A 19,282-nucleotide genomic window follows, 5' to 3' on the forward strand; every position below is an offset into this window, starting at 1 on the left:
CATATATAACTATCAATAGGAATATATTTCTGTATAGAAATATAATCATATCATCTGTGAATAAGAAGTTTTACTTCTTCTGTTTCAATCTTTATGCTTTTTTTCCCCTTGCCTTATGATGACTGATGGCTGGGACTCTAGTACAATGTTGAATAGAAGTGGTGAGAGCAGATATCCATGTCTTTTCCCAATATGCAGGGAAAAAGTTTATTTTTCACCTTGAAGTACGATGTTAGCAGTAAGTTTTTCACAGATGCCTTTTATAAGACTGAGAAAGTTCCATTCTATTCCAGTTTGCTAGTTTTATCATGAATGATTATTGAATTTTTCAGATGTTCTATTTGGTGCATATATTGTGATGATCATATTTTTTTCTCCTTTATTGGTTTATATGGTGGATTACAATTATTTCTTTTTAAATGTTAAACCAATCATGTATTCCTGGGTAAACACTCTTGGGTATGATATATGTGTCATTTGTTGCCTCATGTATTTTATTAAGCACATATTCATAATTATTATGTCTTCTAGATATACTGGCCCTTTTAAAATTATGAAATATTTCTCCTTCCCTTCTTATCTTAATAAAAGTCCTTGTCTTGAAGTCTATTTTGTCAGATATTAATAGAGCCATTCCAGCTTTCTTATGCTTGGTGTTTGCATGATACACTTTTTCCATTCTTCTATTTCTGTTTACTTTTAAAGTATATTTCTTGTAGACAGCTATAGTTGGGTCTTGCCTTTTAAAAATATGTTAACCTCTGCTTTCTAATTGGAGTGTTTAGTCGATTTTACATACTATGTAATTATTGATATAGTTGGATTTAGAGCTACTATTTTGTTATTTGTTGTCTATTTGTCTCATATGTTTTTTATTCTTCTGATCTCTTTTCCTGGTTTCTTTTGGGTTAGCCAAATTTTTAGTATTCCATTTTAATTCCTCTACTGGCTTTTTAACATACATACATAACTTTTGCATTGTTTTTTCCCCAGGTGTTTCTTTTAGGGCTTACCATGTGCATCCTTAATTTCTCACAATCTACTTTAAGTTAATATTGTAGCACTTTATGTAAATACAGGAAATTTGCAAAAGTATAGTTCCATGTGCCCTTTAATCATCCTCTGTGCTATTATCCTAAATATTACATCTACATATGTTACATACCCCAATATTGTGTTATAATTTTTGCTTTAAACAGTCATATATCTTTTAAAGAAATTGGGAGAAAGGAATAAAAAATGAAAAAAAATATAATTATATATATAATTTCATATTTTTATTTATATTTATAATTTTTTATATATATATATATATAATTTTATCTTTACCAACCTATTCACCATTTCTGGTATTCTTTATTCCTTGTTGAATTACCATCATGTGTCTTGTCTCTTCAGGCTGAAAACCTCCCTTTGGCATTTCTTGTTTTGCCGGTCTGCAACAAATTCTTTCAGTTTTTATTTATCTGAAAACTATGGGGTCTTTTGGTAACTCTCCATTTAGTACAGCTTACAGTCCCCTGTCTCCTACAACATATTAAACTTTTTAGAATTAAAAAGTTGATAACAGTTTAGTGAATTTCTTTCCTGAATTTTTCCACACACATGCATACACATGCACACTCAGACACACTGATGCACACATACCACAGAAACAGACAAACATTCACACACAGAGAGACATCCTTCTTGGATGTTTGGAAACAGGGCTTGGTTCTCCTGACCTCTCATCTAGTGCTCTTTCCCAAAACTAAATTATGCTCTTTTCGATGACTTTTGCTTCCCTTATTATTATTATTTTTTTAATTTGAGTAAAATTGCTTTACGATGTTGTGTTAGTTTCTGCTGTACAATGAAGTGAATCAGCTATATGTATACCTATATAAAGGATGTACGTTTGTTACAAGTAAACAAAGCAGGAATGATAGATTGTTTCTCAGCTTTTTGAACACAAGATTTCATAGTAGATAATGACCCTCCTAGGATCCACAGATCTTTGACATGTCTGAACAGGTATTGTTGACCTTGGTCAGGCAACTAGCTCATTTTGTATAACAATCCTGCACTTTTGTTTTGGAGATTAACCACCAAGTGTGGATTCTAGCTGATCACTAACAGGATTTTCAAATACATTTCAAATACATTTGTCTGATTTTTAGTAACTGAGTCTGTGCCAAGATAGACTATTATATTTCACAGTGTAAGGAACATGGTCAGAGCTGCTTAGAGACGGGAGCTGGAATCTCAGCTCTGACTCTTGGTAGCCAGGTGTCTCGCATACAACATTCAACCTCTCTGAAGTACATAAGGAACATGAAAAAATTCTTCTGTGGCTATAATAATAGCTAAAATATACTGAGTGCTTACCACAATCTAAACACTGTGCATGCTAACTCATTAAGGCCTCATAACAACCCCATACTGTAGGCTTTCTCATTATTCCCCATATACAGATGAAGAAGCTAAGGCTCTTTGATAACGTATGCTTCATGTGTGGAAGAGCAAAACTTGAGCGCTGGCAGCATGGCTCCCACGCCCCTGCCTTTAACTTCATTGCTGTACTTAGCGTTAAGGAAGGTGCTTCTCAGTCATGGGTGTTGCCAATTAGTGTATGCATTCCCAGCTTCCTGTTATTATGCCTGGAATTACTCAGGTTACAGAGATCCTGTAGAGAATGAGGAGCCCAATGGATTGTCCATTGTTATAAAATAGCTTCAGTGGTCACATAACCTGGGGCAGCAAACAGTACTTCACTACAGATTTCAACATAACATGTATGGGAAACCCACAGAAAGCCCAAGCTGCTTCCAGCTGGCTCACAGAACTTGAGGCTTGGGAGGGGCCTCTGGAGGCAAGACAGTCAACCTCCAACAAGTCTACCACAGATAAGCATCAGGGTGATATTGGTGGCATTAGCTGGATGATATTTTGGCCGTAGGACCCAGAAATGCTCGTATCCTGTCCTGGATTAATCACAAGTATCCCATGAGTTTCCCAAAGAAACTGTATATGCAAGGGTGGTGATGGTGACAAGAATTCAAGTTACCACTTACTTATTAGCCTTGTAGCCATCACCCCCAGTGCAGCCCTCTGGTAAAGCTGGGTTAGAAGCTTCAAGCATAACCAGGGCTTCTCCTACCCAAATCCCAATCTTACTGCCAAATGGCCATGGAGCTTGAAGAAGGGTATCTCTCAGGTGTCTGAGAGCCCTGTGGGAAGGAGAGGAGGGAGGGAGAATGATTGAGAGGAGAGAGCAAGAGCAAGCCTGCCCAGTTCCCTCTAGACTCAGCTGATTCTTCACACAGTCATCCTGTCCACTAAAAATACGGTTGCATCAGTTTTGGAATGCAACTGTTAGATCATCAGATTAGCAACGATTTCTGCCTAGGGCAGACATGGACATTCCCTTATATAATCACAGTGTGTTTAAATGGTAAGATTTTAGTATTTTTCAAATTTTCTGTAATAATCACAAATTAATTACCTGTATAATGGAAAAAATATACTCAATAGAATGTGGTACCTAGAATTGAATCTTCTAATCCAAGAACATTGAGTACAATATTATGCATTGCAGATGACTAATGCTAAATATCAGGGCATTAAAAGAATCCATGAAGTCTGGAATAGTTAAGGAAGATTTCATGAAGAAAGTGACTTCTTAGCTGGGCCTTAAAATTGGGAATGATGGAAACTATCACTTTTACCACATTACATTTACTGATTTGTTGTGGTTTGATGTTTCCTGTGGTGTTGAGTGTGACTTTTTTCTCTTTGAATCAAGTGCCTGGGATCAAGGACTCTTTCTTTTCTGCATCTCTCCTACATGTCCAATTTCATCTACTACCTTGGAAATCACTGTAGCAGCTCAATGTAGCTTTGTTAATCAACATAATCAGCATCAACATGGTCCAAGTTAGGCTAAGTGCTCTGAGTTATTTATAAGCCAAATTAATGGCAGGTTTTCTTTGTCTGTCTAGCTCCTCATCAGAAAACATCTGAGGAATGTTATGTGGAGACGGATTTAAACTCTGTGGAAAAGGAAGATGATGAGACTAAATTTGAAGTCAAGGTATGATCACCTTTCCTTTACTGATAGAAATTTCTGACATGATATAAGATTGCTGCCATAATTATCAATAAACCAATAAATTGTGTTTCCCTATTTCATACCTACCATCACCTCCAGAAGATGTGCCCATAGAGGCACGTAGCACAGACTAGTGCTCCCAAGAGATGAGGTTTGTAGAATTTCATCCTTTCCTTTCTTCTTAATTGCAAATAGAAACCAAAAGCTCTTTGGTCATAATGTACATAATTGTTGGTAGATATTGTTTTATTGAAGGAAAAGTCATTTTATTCATTCCTATAATCTGACTTCATATTTAAAATTGGTAGAACAGTGTATGGTTTATATATAAAAAGAACATGACAGGGCTTCCCTGGTGGCGCAGTGGTTAAGAATCCACCTGCCAATGCAGGGCACACGGGTTCGAACCCTGGTCCGGGAAGATCCCACATGCCGTGGAGCAACTAAGCCCGTGCACCACAACTACTGAGCCTGCGCTCTAGAGCCCACAAGCCACAACTACTGAAGCCCGCATGCCACAACTACTGAAGCCCGTGCACCTAGAGCCTGTGCTCTGCAACAAGAGAAGCCACCGCAATAAGAAGCCCACGCACCACAACGAAGAGTAGCCCCCACTCACTGCAACTAGAGAAAGCCTGTGTGCAGCAACAAAGACCGAACGCAGCCATAAATAAATAAATAAATAAATAAATAAATAAATAAATGCATTTATTCCCCCCCCCCAAAAAGACAAAATTACATACAGCTACACACACACACACACACAGCTGGTGAACTCTGAATAAGCATTGTGGATTGTGCCAAAGTCATTTTCATGCTTTTGATACTGTACTCTAGTTGCGTGAGATGTTAACTTTGAAGGAGGTTGGGGGAAGCGTACATGGGACTTCCCTGTACATTTCTTTGCAAACTCATGTGAATCTATATAATTATTTCAAAATAAAAGTTACGGCTTCCCTGGTGGCGCAGTGGTTGAGAGTCCGCCTGCCGATGCAGGGGACACGGGTTCGTGCCCCGGTTCGGGAAGATCCCACATGCCGCGGAGCGGCTAGGCTCGTGAGCCATGGCCACTGAGCCTGCGCGTCCGGAGCCTGTGCTCCGCAGTGAGAGAGGCCACAGCAGTGAGAGGCCTGCGTACCGCAAAAAAATAAAAATAAAAATAAAAGTTAAAAAAAAGAGCATAAGCTTTGGAACCTGGCAGACCTAGACTTAAGTGACATAACCTCTCTAAACCTCAGTTTCTCATCTGTAAAAATGGGAATAACAATAGCTACCTCCTGAAACTGTTTTGAGCATCAAGAGAAAATTTGAAAATGGCCAAGCACTATATAATTGTAAAGTAACATTACATTTAAAAACCCAAGCAAAATGAATTGTGAATATATGTTGCTGCACAGCAACCCCTGAAGGGGTCCCTTTCCTCTGCCTCACTAAAAAATTAAATATGTGGCTGACTGAATGGTTCTGAAACAGAAGCCAGTAAACCATGGGCTCAAATGGACTTCAGCAATGGTTCATATCCATCATCAATTCCCAATGTGTCCAAATCTAGGCCCCTCACAGAGACTCCACTGACCATTAAGGAGTCAGGCAGAAAGCAAGTCTTAGGCTTTTCTTCCTGGAGGCAGAAACAATGTGGGAACTAGTTCCCAGCAGACTTTTCTTAGAGAGAGAAAGCTGCATTCTTCTGTCAGTTTGTTCAGTCATCCTTCTGTATTCTGGGCAGATGAGGACACTGTCATTGCTGTTTTGGGGTCCTTCATGGTTGGAGTTATTGCATCACCATGTCTTCCAGAGTTAGGAAACAGTCTGCAATTTCATACAGTCTTGTAATTTTTTTTTTTTTTTGGTAGTGTCTTTGTCTGGTTTTGGTATCAGGGTAATAGTGGCTTCATAGAATAACTTTGGGAGTGTTTCCTCCTCTTCAGCCTTTTGGAAAAGTTTGAGAAGGATCAGTATTAGTTCTTCTTTGTATGTTTGGTAGAATTCCCCAGTGAAGCCATCTGGTCCTGAACTTTTGTTTGCAGGGAGGTTTTTGTTTTGTTTTGTTTTTTATTTACAGATTCTATCTCACTTTTAGTGATCGGTCTGTTCAAATTATCTATTTCTTCTTGACTCAGCTTTGGTGGGCTGTATGTTTCTAGGAACTTGTCCATTTCTTCCAGGTTGTCCAATTGGCATACAGTTGTTCATAGTATCCAGTCTTGATCAGTCATTTTTTGAAATGGGCAAATGTAACTAAAATTCACCTGACCTGACATTCATGAAGTCTGTGAAATCATTAAGTAATATTAAAAGGATTTAATTCACCTTCAAAACTGAGCATCACTCTACCATTTTCTGTATGCTGGTCTTCAAAGAATGTTATCTCTGAAGGTGAGGGCTGTGTCAAGTGCACCAGAGCCCAGATTTGGCACCTGAACGCATATGCCATTGCATTGACTCACAATGTGATTGGAATTCACTTCATATCTCTGTGACTTACTTTGCCCATCTTTAGGCAACATATTTATGACCTGCACACTTTATAAAGATGCCGTGGGAGTTGTAAGTATGTTAAGGTTCTCATATATAAGAATTAAAATTAGAGTAAATTATTTCAATAATTGTAAACAATACAATGAGTGCTATTGTTTCATTTGTTGTAAAAGAGAAAAAGGAAATACTGTCAGTAAACATAAAGCACCTTTCCTCAGGGAAGACCTCAAAAGTATTTAAGGCCAAAAGTTTCCATAAGCTACATTCATTATTTACTCCTGTGTTACATACTTGTAAAAATAGACACTGCAGGAGCAGGGGTGGAGATAGAATCAGAGGCCAGCAGGGTTGGAAAATGCTGAGTAGAATTCAAAAAGCCCTGACCACCAGATTTCTGGTTTCTTCCTTCTGCTGTGCTGTTTGTTTAATTCAGGCTCCAAGCCCATCCTACTAAGATGCTCTCTCCCCCTGTGTTTAGGCAGATCACCAACAGCATAGGTGCTGCTAAGCAGGCACAGGTACATGCTACCGTCATCCTTCTGTGCTTGTGTTGCTTTTTCCCTTACTGTTGCCTTGTTTGGGTATTTAATGAAGGGCATTTCCCACAAGAACATATATATTAACAGTCAAGGGAGAAAAGGAAGCAGGGTAGGAACAAAGGCTGCGAAACTTCCTCATTCTGGAAAACAGTGGCTGGTCAGACTGTTGCTTCTAAAGCCCAGGGCTATGAGAAGAGTGAGCAGAATCCACAGTCGTGAAAAATATGAATAGGAAGAAAGAGGATTTGTGCACCAAATCCCCAAATCCTGGACTTAGAAATCAATTTAGGATCAGTAAATGCAATTAGTGTTTTCCAAGGTGGGTAGTATAACCAGGGAAATCATCATTCCAAAATATGTAAGAAAACTAGTAAGAAAAAAAGTAGGTTAGAAAAGAAGGTTTAGATTCATCTCTGCACAGCCCAAAAGGGGGACAAGGAGGTTGATTACCGTCAAGAACAATCACTGCTGCTTGTGTTTTGTGGCCACTGTCCAAGACAGATGACCAGGATAAGTAGGAGAACATGATCTGACTCTGGGTGACAATTCTGACATCTTTTTGGCCTTAGGCCTGGAACTGAAAGATGAAATGAAGGCATAGCCAGTCTAGGAGAGTGAATCATAACATAGTGATAAATGCCCCTCCTTGCCCTCAAGAGTAAATGCTCACAGGGGGGAAAAAAAAAAGCTATAAACCCAAACAATTCATGATTGCTGCTGGAGTCACTGATACTCACTACCTTTAACTAAAATCATGATAAGGTCTTATCATCAGCAGAGAACTCATTCCCAAAAAAGGCGTTCCCTCTTCTCTGGCAGGAGAATCCTTGGTATGCCAGTTCGCAGGAACTCGACAAGCTCAACTGGAGGAGGCGGCTGAGATTCTCGGGGCCATCTGGCAGCTGTGAGGGCTGCGCTTGGCTCACTGACACTGTTTGGGAAAGTCATCGTGGAGTCCTTCCCTGTGGCTCCTAGCAGTAGTGATGTGGCTACTTTCTGCCCTTCCCATCACCCGTTGGAAGCTGAAAGCATGACTCACCGGGGCTGCTTTCCCTGGGCTGCTCTCATCACGGCCTCTTTGGAGGTGGAAAGAAGCCAAAGGCTGATGAGGATTTCTTTTTCCTGCATGTCAACCCTCAGGAAAAAGGAAGAGCTACTGGCTGTGAGCACCAACGAACAGTGTTCCTGGGCACCTATTAAAGTCATTTAAAATAGCGAGGTCTTTTCATACTTCTGAGCAAACAGGCTCCTTCATAAAAATTTTTTAAAAACAAAAAAAGGCAGGAAGAGAACAGAGAGGTGAGGGAAGGGTTGCTAACACTGACTGAGGTCCAGACATTGTGCTGGGTGCTGTGTGTACCTGATTTCATCTCAAGTCCTCAATACCTTGTGAGGAAGGTGATGTCTCCTTTGTTTTATCTGTGATGCTGTTGAGGCTCTGAGGAGCTAAGTGAGTTTCCCCAAGTCTAACACAACTAGTAAATGATCGAACTGCAATCTGAAATTAGCAGTTTACTTAATCTAGCAGTTTCCTAATCTATCTAATTTAACCTGTCTACTGGATAACTTACTTAATCTACCTAACTAGCAGTTTACTTAGCCTTTCATCCCCTAAATTTCCTCTTCTGCAAAATGGAGTTAAATAAAGTAACCTCACAGGTGGCTGATTAAATGAGAAATATATGGAAAGCACCTAGCATGATGCCTGACATACCGAAGATTCTTAGTAATGTTAGTTTCCCATTTAATCCTATGTTTACAGATAGAATGTTTTGTGTAAAAGATGAAAAGAAGCTGAAGGAAGGTTGGATTCAGGTCTTAAATTAAATAGCTTCTCCTAATCTCGAATATGTATCTTTTTGCCAAATGATAAGAGATCAGGGCCAAATTTAGTTTTTTGCTTTCTCACTCTTCTGAATCCCAAAATCTTTCATTTACCTTTCTGTTTCTCACCAAGAGAACTATGTGAACCATAAGCACATTTCACTGTTCACTTTCTGTGATGTTTAAAGTCTGGTTATTCTTAGAGATTCAAAGAATCCACCAAATCTTGATCTCCGCAGCCAAGCTCTCTGAACAATATCTAGAATGAAGATTCTCAAGGTTTCCTGTGTACTACAACCCTGAGAAGCTTATTCATAATGCAGATTTTCAGGCTTCACCCATAGAGACACTGATTCAGGAGGTCCAGGTTAGGGTCCAGGAATATGACTTTTAAAAAAAAAATTTATCTTATTTATTTATTTATTTTTGGCTGCAGTGGGTGTTCATTGCTGCACACGGGCTTTCTCTAGTTGCAGTGAGCAGGGGCTACTCTTTGTTGCGGTGCGCGGGCTTCTCCTTGCAGTGGCTTCTCATTGCAGAGCACAGGCTCTAGGCGCTCAGGTTTCAGTAGTTGTGGCTCGCTGGCTCTAGAGCACAGGCTTAGTAGTTGTGGCACACAGGCTTCATTGCTCTGCGGCACGTGGGCTCTTCCCGGACCAGGGCTCAAACCCGTGTCCCCGGCAGATTCTTAACCACTTGCACCACCAGGGAAGCCCCAGAATATGACTTTTTAACTTATGCATTTGGTGACTAGAATGCAGGTGGTACAAGGGACTGCACTTTTGGTCACATTGGCCTAGAGGCTATATTCATAGGCCATTGGGATGAAGAAGAAATCATTAAGGTAGATATGGATCTCTTAGGCTGATACAGAGTCCAAAATGCAGGAGAGTGAGGATGTGACTAAATTAATGTATGAGAATGTATTTTTCACTGAGGGAACTACATGAGAAAAAAGAGAGATTAACAGTAAGACCACTGTTGGCTTTGCTCTCTCATCAATAAAAAATGGAGGGCTTCCCTGGTGGCGCAGTGGTTGAGAGTCCGCCTGCCGATGCAGGGGACATGGGTTCGTGCTGCAGTCTGGGAAGATCCCACATGCCGCGGAGCGGCTAGGCCTGTGAGCCATGGCCACTGAGCCTGTGCATCCGGAGCCTGTGCTCCGCAATGGGAGAGTCCACAACAGTGAGAGGCCCGTGTACCGCAAAAAAAAAAAAAAAAAAAAAAATGGACATGACTAAAATATTTGATGTATCCAATTTGGGTGGCTTATTCAGCTCAATTTAATATATATCAAAGCAATTGCTATGGGTCACATATGGGAAACAATTCTAACATGGGGCCTAAGCTCAGGAAACTTACAAGTTTCATGGGGGAAACAACATATTTCCAATAATTTATAATATAAAGCAGAATGACCTACTTCTAGTAAAAGGAATATAATGTGTTAGAAGGCAGAAGAGGGAACAGTTCATAGCAAGTATGTCGGGGTGTTTTTTTCCAAAGGAGGTGGCATTTGAACTTAATTTTTTTAAGAGTTTTTTTTTTAATTTGTTTATTTTTCTTTATTTTTTTTGGCTTCGTCGGGTCTTAGTTGTGGCACGTGGTGTCTTCATTGCCACGCGCGGGCTTCTCTCTAGTTGTGTCACACGGGCTCCAAGGCACATGGGCTCCAAGGTGCATGGGCTCTGTAGTTGTGGCACACGGGCTCTCTCACTGAGGCACATGAGCTCAGTACTTGTGGCACGCGGGCTTAGTTGCCCCATGGCACATGGGATCTTAGTTTCCCGACCAGGGATCGAACCCATATCCCCTGCACTGGAAGGCAGATTCTTTACCACTGGACCACCAGGGAAGTCCCTGAACTTAATTTTAAAGAATAAATACAACTCTGAAAGGTGGATAAGATAGAGAAGGGCATTCCAGGATGGGGAAGGATGTAAAGCCTCAGAAGTCTGAAGGGAGCATAGGCTATTCTGGGAATAGTCCAAGAAAGCTGGGAAGGTAGACCAAAGACAGGTTGCTGAAGGCTTTGGTTGAGGGTTGTTGCCAGCAAGGGCACTTGTGTATTGGTTTGACATTGGTACAGCAATGAAGAGTAAATTAGATGAAGAAAGGCAGGCTGACCAGCTGCCAGCAGTTGTCACAGTCCAGGTGAGACTTCGATGTTGAATGCCTACTAATGGCAGTGGCAAAAAAGGAGATGGGCAGAGCTCATACCCATTAGTCCAGGTGTTCTCCCCAGTGCCTGGAATGCTCTAGACTGTCAGAGAAAGTTTGATGAATGAAGGAATAGATCAAGGCAGAGAAATAAGGGCATAGATTTAATAGGGAGGGAAAAGAAGATAGTGAAAATACATTCAAGGTTTCCATCTTGGAATCTTCATTGAATGAATTTGTTGGATAATATAGAGTACTCGGGGGAACAGTAGAAAGTGAGGACTTATGCAGGCTGAGTCCAGCATTTGTGGTCTCGTGGATCTATAACAGTAACCTACACACTCTCTTTCTGTTAGCTGGGCTATACTCCTCCCCACACCAGCAAGAGTCAACCAGTTGGCCTTGAGGTTATTTGGAAATTAACTAGGTTAGGGCACTTTTGCAAATCTAATAAAGCATTTTTCAAATTTGTGATTTTATTTATGAGTTAAGCAAGATTTACAGACATGTAAAAATTGTTACGTTAACATTTATGCATTAAAGTTAAAATCACATGAAATCAAACAGTCTGAGAAAATTCAGGATGTATGGACAATTTCTTTTCAACGTCCTTGGCTTACTTATTTCCTCCACATTTTCTTGGTTTGGGAATGGGAGAAAGGTATCTTGTGACATGTTTCTCACTCTCTGATATTTTTAACAGAACTACAGACTTGCATATCATTGGTAAAACAACGTTGCCATGTTTGCAGTTTTTTAAGAAGACATTTCCCCCATAAACAAATACTATAAGTAATGTTTAGAGTATTAGTCCAGCCTATAAAAGCCAATTTAACCAGTAAGAACATTGAACTAATTACTAACAAGTCTAGCTGTGAAACTCAAGATCTTAGATAAAAGAGACCCTGGAAAAATTTGTAAAGTTTTCATCTGGGACCCATTTCCTTATCTTTCCCTAGTCATTTCCCCTTTCCACAAAGCTTCAGGACCAGTTATGACTGTCTCCTCAAGCCCTCCAAAGGGCTTCAGTCTATAAAATGTCCTAAAACCTTCCTCTTACCTCGCCACCCCTCCCCTCCCTCTTGGAAGTCTCTTCCCAATGCAGCTGATCTGGACTAGAAGTGGGAGAAATCTGAATGAGCTAGTTCACAGCAATGCATGGCTGAGTGACTGACTCAGCCCCTTAACCCTCCTGCAAACACTTGCTATCTTTTAAAACGGACTGACTGCCCTATTATCTAAAGGAATCTTTAGGTAGTGGCTTCTTTAGGCAATGCCAGTGAAGTGTACGAAAAGATGTGCTGGAAAAAGGCCAACAAGAGGGAGCAAATAGGACAGACCAGCCGGGTAGGAATTCACTTGAAAGATAGATTCTCTAGGTGGTTCCTGTTCTTCAGAAGTCCTTCTTATTCTCCACATCAGAACCCACTGAATCTCAAAAATCGAGGGGGTGGGGTTTCCCCTTTCCCGGCAGTACCAGCAGTGGAGAGGGGAGGCTACTCTTTCCCAAGGCTGATGTTTTTCACTCTGGGAAACAGAGTGTCTCTAAGGCCACCCTAGACTGAGGCTGGGGGTGACTGCCCTTTGGAGAGGTTTCCTTTCCTTCCTGCTCTCCTCCTCTAAGCTGTGCCATTCTATAATTATTCAGTGATTCTTACTTGTCATACTTCTTTTACTTTCTCAGATTTTCATAATTAATTTACAATCCCAGAAAAGACTTAATAACCTTAAACGCTTCTTTCAATGATCACTCTTCACGCTTTAAATGAAGAGGGTGGTTCAGCTCCTTATCTGCCTTACCTTTTCTCTCTCAGAATTAGGTCTAGCAGCTTTCCTTTTTAAGAAATGTGATAATATAATAAATCATACTTTTACCTTAAATTACCAGATACCATCTCTTTAAAAGAGTTGGAGCTGGAATTGCTCTCCAAGCATTCCTAAAATCATAAAGGGAAATCACCTAAATTGAGGGAAAAATTTGATTCTGTTTCAATGTTGCTCTCTCTCCTTTGGGGAAGAAAAAAAATGTTAATAATCAATTGAAAATTACCTCTTGATAATTTTTAAAATAAAGTTTAAAAAAGATAGATTCTTCAGACAAATTGAAATGAATTCTTTTTTACAAAAAATTCCTTCAGGTTTGGCACTTCACCTATTTTTTTTTTCAAATTTTGAAAATATGTCTTTCTTCAAAATATGGGGAGACAAAACAGATTCTATGTTGCTGAGAAGATACAGGAAGTCATCATTAAAGGTGATCCTAGAAAACCTGCATGTGGGTTGGTGTCATTTTGAAACCAGAGAGTGGCTAGGGTGGAGCTGGGGGTCAGGGAGTGACGCTGGGCCTGGAGCAGCTGCCAGCCTGCCTGCCTTCACTGCCACCCTTTTTCTTCAGAATAAAAGGAACGTACAGGAGGAGGGAGTCTCCCACCTGATTGGCCTCCCAACAGAGTAGTTTATGGGTTGGTTCCCTTTTAAAGCAGTTGACTGAGAAAATCCCTTCTTTGGTGCCCTGGGGCATCCCCAGGTCAGGGTGACTGAAGGGAAACAGGATGTGACTTCATAAGAAACTTAGTGCTCTGCTTTAAAATCACCTCACCGGGGGCTTCCCTGGTGGCGCGGTGGTTGAGAGTCCGCCTGCCGATGCAGGGGACACGGGTTCATGCCCCGGTCCGGGAAGATCCCACATGCCGTGGAGCGGCTGGGCCCGTGAGCCATGGCCACTGAGCCTGTGCATCCGGAGCCTGTGCTCTGCAACGGGAGAGGCCACAACAGTGAGAGGCCTGCGTACTGCAAAAAATAAATTAATTAATTAAATAAAATCACCTCACTGTATAATTCACTGAGGCTCATAAGGAAACCCTAACAAAGAAATAAAGCAGCAATTGGTGGGTTGGTCTGCGGTCAGTTTTCTCAGTCCATTATTTGAATCAAAGGACCAATATTTGAAAAAAGCAAGCATTTATTTGAATATGCTCTCTTCCTCCTAGAGCTTTCAGGAAGCTTAATGTAAAATTTTCCCAAAAGTACTCTGGCTACAATTGAGCTTTCATCTCAAAACTGGAAGCAATAGCACTTATGTTGGTATTTAATATTATAAGCAGAGAAATGTTTCATAGCCAAATGAAACATCTCCCTCATTTTACACAGAAGGAAATGGATGCCCAGGGAGATTAAGTGACAGCCAACATCTCCCAGCTAGTGAGAAATATGGGGTCCAGTAGCAACTATCCAGCAATTACTGAAGGTCAGCATGTTGAGTGCTTCACATAATTACCTATTTTAATCCCCACACAGTAGATATTAAAGAGCCAACCATAAATGTCATTTATTCTTTTCTTTGTGCTAAGCATTTTAATACATTATCTCTAATTACCACAAAAACCTTCTGATGTAGATGTAATACCCCTATTTTACTGATAGAGAACTAAGGTGCTACCCAAGGTCACTTCTTTAAAAGTAAGCCAGGGATTCCCACCCAGATTTACCTCTCACACCTCAGTTTGCATTCTTTTCACTCTTTAAGAGGTTTTCAAATTACAGGTCACAATGGTGATAGTGAACTCAGTTTGGTGGGTTCACCAGCATTTTAAAAAAATAAATAAATAAACAGAAGGGAATGGGATAGAATTTAAAAATAGAATGTATCCCATCACAAAATCACACAAACAGGGGCTTCCCTGGTGGTGCAGTGGTTGAGAGTCCGCCTGCCGATGCAGGGGACACGGGTTCGTGCCCCAGTCCGGGAAGATCCCACATGCCGCGGAGCGGCTGGGCCCGTGAGCCATGGCCGCTGAGCCTGCGCATCTGGAGCCTGTGCTCTGCAACGGGAGAGGCCACAACAGTGAGAGGCCCGCGTATTGCAAACACACAAACAAACAAACAAAAAACCAAAATCACACAAACATTTTTCAGTTATACGTACATCTGTTGTATATTTTTTCCCCAACACCAACAAACAATTAATTCTGTACTGTCTACTTGGAGATAGCATCAGATGCCAAACATTGAGGGCTCAGCCTTATAAGACTGCTCCCATGCCCCTTCAGAGGCCAATTGCAAACCCAGGTTGTCACCTGTGCTTCTGAGAGACTGGCTGGCAGTAGGTGCTTCCTAATAGTTACCTCATTAACATAAACTCAAGTGTGGTTGAAAGGGGTTTGTTATAAATATCAAGACACTCTATCACAAGAAATTTAAAGGGTTTTAGGAGCTCTGTGCCAGAAGCAGGATGAAGACCAAATATATATTTCTTATTATAAATCACAGTATATGTGTATAAGTATTATTATGTAAACATTTTTCCTGTGGGTTGTGATCAGTTTTTAAAGCCACTGCACCAGAACTAATCCATCTAAACCTTAGCAAAACACTGGTATACAGTGCAGTTAACTGCCGGCTCTTATTAAAACAGTCCCCAGATCTGCTGTGGATCCTTCCCATACATTCTCAAAAACATGGGTGTTGTATTCCATCAAACTTGATTGACAGAGGACTCTCTCTCCACCCTGACACCAACTGTCTGACCTGTGGCCACAAGAATATGGGTTGACATAACCAAGTCCATGCCTAAGCATTTCAGCAAGCCCATGAGGTCATCTCATGCATGACAAAGTCTATAAATTAGAGGGACGTTATCATTCTGTATAAAATGATAAAGCCCATACCTGCACCTTAAGTCAGTGTTATTTTTCCATCACTATACTAGATAGTCATGAAATAAGAGACTCTACAGTACACCATACTAACAATAGATCAATAGAGTTGGAAAGAGCACAATTCATTTCACAAGCATAAGCAAGTTTTACAGTGAGAGGGAGTTTTGTTAATAATGGTGGTTACTCTTTCGAAGGTATTGCATGTTGTGGATTCAAAGATGAATAAGGCTGGAGCTCAAAGTCCAGTGAGTGTTTCTGGCACAGTAACATCACAGAGGAGGAACTAGAAAGGGATGCAATGTAACATTAACTGCCATAGTAATTAGTTCAACATTACATAAAAAATGTGAAGAAAGAGCTTTGGTAGTGTAGTAACTGCCACAGCAATTAGTTCAACATTACATAGAAAATGTGAAGAAAGAGCTTTGGTTTGAATCCAGGGACTGGTATTTACTTCTGTATATTGACTGAAATGAAAAATATATTCTAGTCGCTGGTCAAATATAGTTAAGAGAGGGAACTAAAAATTTAGATTCTTATTGAAATGATATCCTATTTTAAAAGAAAAAATATGAACCTGAATGTAAGATTGCCCGTGTATTTTAGAGCTAAATTAACAAAACTAGTATCCCAAATCCTCCTTTATTTGTTAGCCGGCTTTCTGGATATGATACCAGATTTGGGAAGACATCTATGAAAAGATTGAAAATCCATGGTTTTCTTTCATACACTGAACACTTTTAAATTTCTGTCTCTGTGGTCTGCACTGTGGATAATAAAACAGCCTTACCTTGACTGCTTTCTGCTAATCCAGGGAGAGGACTCTCTTGCATTGTCTACAACTAACTGAGCAGCCTGTAACTCTCACCTGTTTTGCAAGGTTCTTCCTATCTGTTCATCTGAATCTGGGAAAAGCTCATCGTCCAGCTTTTAGCTCTAATCTACAAGGAATCTTTATGTTTATTCATTAAATTTCCCTTAATAATATTTTTGCAAGAGGGCCCTTTCTAAATCTATACTTCCTTTTGTGAGAATGTAAAATAACTCATTTAAACAGAACCTAGCAGGCAGGAAGGATTCAAATGCTGGCTAATTATCTACTTGTTCATTATTGGTTAATACCCTTATAATACTCCCGTTGCTATCAATATGGTATACAAATTCACTTCCTGGTTAAAATGATATTTTCTTGAAAGTAAATTGAGTGGTAGTCTTGTCTCTTTTTGAGAATTAAATGCTTAGTGTTATTCTTTTTTTTAACTTTTTTTTTTACAACTTTATTGGAGTATAATTGCTTCTCAATGCTGTATTAGTTTCTGTTTTATAACAAAGTGATTCAGTTATACATATACATCTGTTCCCATATCCCTTCCCTCTTGCGTCTCCCTCCCTCCCACCCTCCCTATCCCACACCTCCAGATGGTCACAAAGCACCAAGCTGATCTCCCTGTGCTATGCGGCTGCTTCCCACTAGCTATCAACATTACGTTTGGTAGTGTACATATGTCCATGCCTCTCTCTCGCTTTGTCACAGCTTACCCTTCCCCCTCCCCATATCCTCAAGTCCATTCTCAAGTAGGTCTGTGTCTTTATTCCTGTTTTACCCTTAGGTTCTTCATGACATTTTTTCCTTAAATTCCATATATATGCGTTAGCATACGGTATTTGTCTTTCTCTTTCTGACTTACTTCACTCTGTATGACAGACTCTAGGTCCATCCACCTCATTACAAATAGCTCAATATCGTTTCTTTTTATGGCTGAGTAATATGCCATTGTATATATGTACCATATCTTCTTTATCCATTCATCGGATGATGGACACTTAGGTTGTTTCCATCTCCGGGCTATTGTAAATAGAGCTGCAATGAACATTTTGGTACATGACTCTTTTTGAATTATGGTTTTCTCAGGGTATAGGCCCAGTAGTGGGATTGCTGGGTCATATGGTAGTTCTATTTGTAGTTTTTTAAGGAACCTTCATACTGTTCTCCATAGTGGCTGTACCAATTCACATTCCCACCAACAGTGCAAGAGTGTTCCCTTTTCTCCACACCCTCTCCAGCATTTATTGTTTCTAGATTTTTTGATGATGGCCATTCTGACTGGTGTGAGATGATATCTCATTGTAGTTTTGATTTGCATTTCTCTAATGATTAATGATGTTGAGCATTCTTTCATGTGTTTGTTGGCAGTCTGTATATCTTCTTTGGAGAAATGTCTATTTAGGTCTTCTGCCCATTTTTGGATTGGTTGTTTGTTTTTTTGCTACTGAGCTGCATGAGCTGTTTATAAACTTTGGAGATTAATCCTTTGTCAGTTGCTTCATTTGCAAATATTTTCTCCCATTCTGAGGGTTGTCCTTTGGTCTTGTTTATGGCTTCATTTGCTGTGCAAAACGTTTTGAGTTTCATTAGGTCTCATTTGTTTATTTTTGTTTTTATTTCCATTACTCTAGGAGGTGGGTCAAAAAGGATCTTGCTGTGATTTATGTCATAGAGTGTTCTGCCTATGTTTTCCTCTAAGAGTTTGATCGTTTCTGGCCTTACACTTAGGTCTTTAATCCATTTTGAGCTTATTTTTGTGTATGGTGTTAGAGAGTGATCTAATCTCACACTTTTACATGTCCCTGTCCAGTTTTCCCAGCACCACTTATTGAAGAGACTGTCCTTTCTCCACTGTACATTCCTGCCTCCTTTATCAAAGATAAGGTGACCATATGTGCATGGGTTTATCTCTGGGCTTTCTATCCTGTTCCATTGATCTATCTTTCTGTTTTTGTGCCAGTACCATACTGTCTTGATTACTGTAGCTTTGTAGTATAGTCTGAAGTCAGGGAGCCTGATTCCTCCAGCTCCGTTTTTTGTTCTCAAGATTGCTTTGGCTATTCGGGGTCTTTTGTGTTTCCATACAAATTATGAAATTTTTTGTTCTAGTTCTGTGAAAAATGCCAGTGGTAGTTTGGTAGGGATTGCATTGAATCTGTAGATTGCTTTGGGTAGTAGAGTCATTTTCACAATATTGATTCTTCCAATCCAGGAACATGGTATATCTCTCCATCTATTTGTATCATCTTTAATTTCTCTCATCAGTGTCTTATAATTTTCTGCATACAGGTCTTCTGTACCCTTAGGTAGGTTTATTCCTAGATATTTTATTCTTTTTGTTGCAATGGTAAATGGGAGTGTTTTCTTGATTTCACTTTCAGATTTTTCATCATTAGTGTACAGGAATGCGAGAGATTTCTGTGCATTAATTTTTATCCTGCTACTTTAACAAATTCATTGATTAGCTCTAGTAGTTTTCTGGTGGCATCTTTAGGATTCTCTATGTATAGTATCATGTCATCTGCACACAGTGACAGCTTTACTTCTTCTTTTCCGATTTGGATTCCTTTTATTTCCTTTTCTTCTCTGATTGCTGTGGCTAAAACTTCCAAAACTATGTTGAATAAGAGTGGTAAGAGTGGGCAGCCTTGTCTTGTTCCTGATCTTAGTGGAAATGGTTTCAGTTTTTCACCATTGAGGACGATGT

At 40.0% G+C, this 19,282-nt stretch overlaps 1 protein-coding gene across 1 annotated transcript in view; it reads left to right on the plus strand.

Annotated features, from left to right (window-relative positions):
* MCF2L2 (MCF.2 cell line derived transforming sequence-like 2) overlaps positions 1-19,282 on the plus strand; it is a gene marked incomplete at its 5' end in the record, with an annotated part of 239,213 nt that overhangs the window by 129,287 nt on the left and 90,644 nt on the right. Inside the window, one exon of the mRNA XM_082624318.1 lies at positions 3,981-4,072. Coding sequence (XP_082480444.1) covers positions 3,981-4,072 — 92 coding nt within the window. The remainder of the gene's footprint in view (positions 1-3,980; positions 4,073-19,282) is intronic.

Source organism: Mesoplodon mirus, assembly GCF_964341445.2.
Source record: "Mesoplodon mirus genome assembly, chromosome: 6".
Lineage (NCBI taxonomy): Eukaryota > Metazoa > Chordata > Mammalia > Artiodactyla > Ziphiidae > Mesoplodon > Mesoplodon mirus.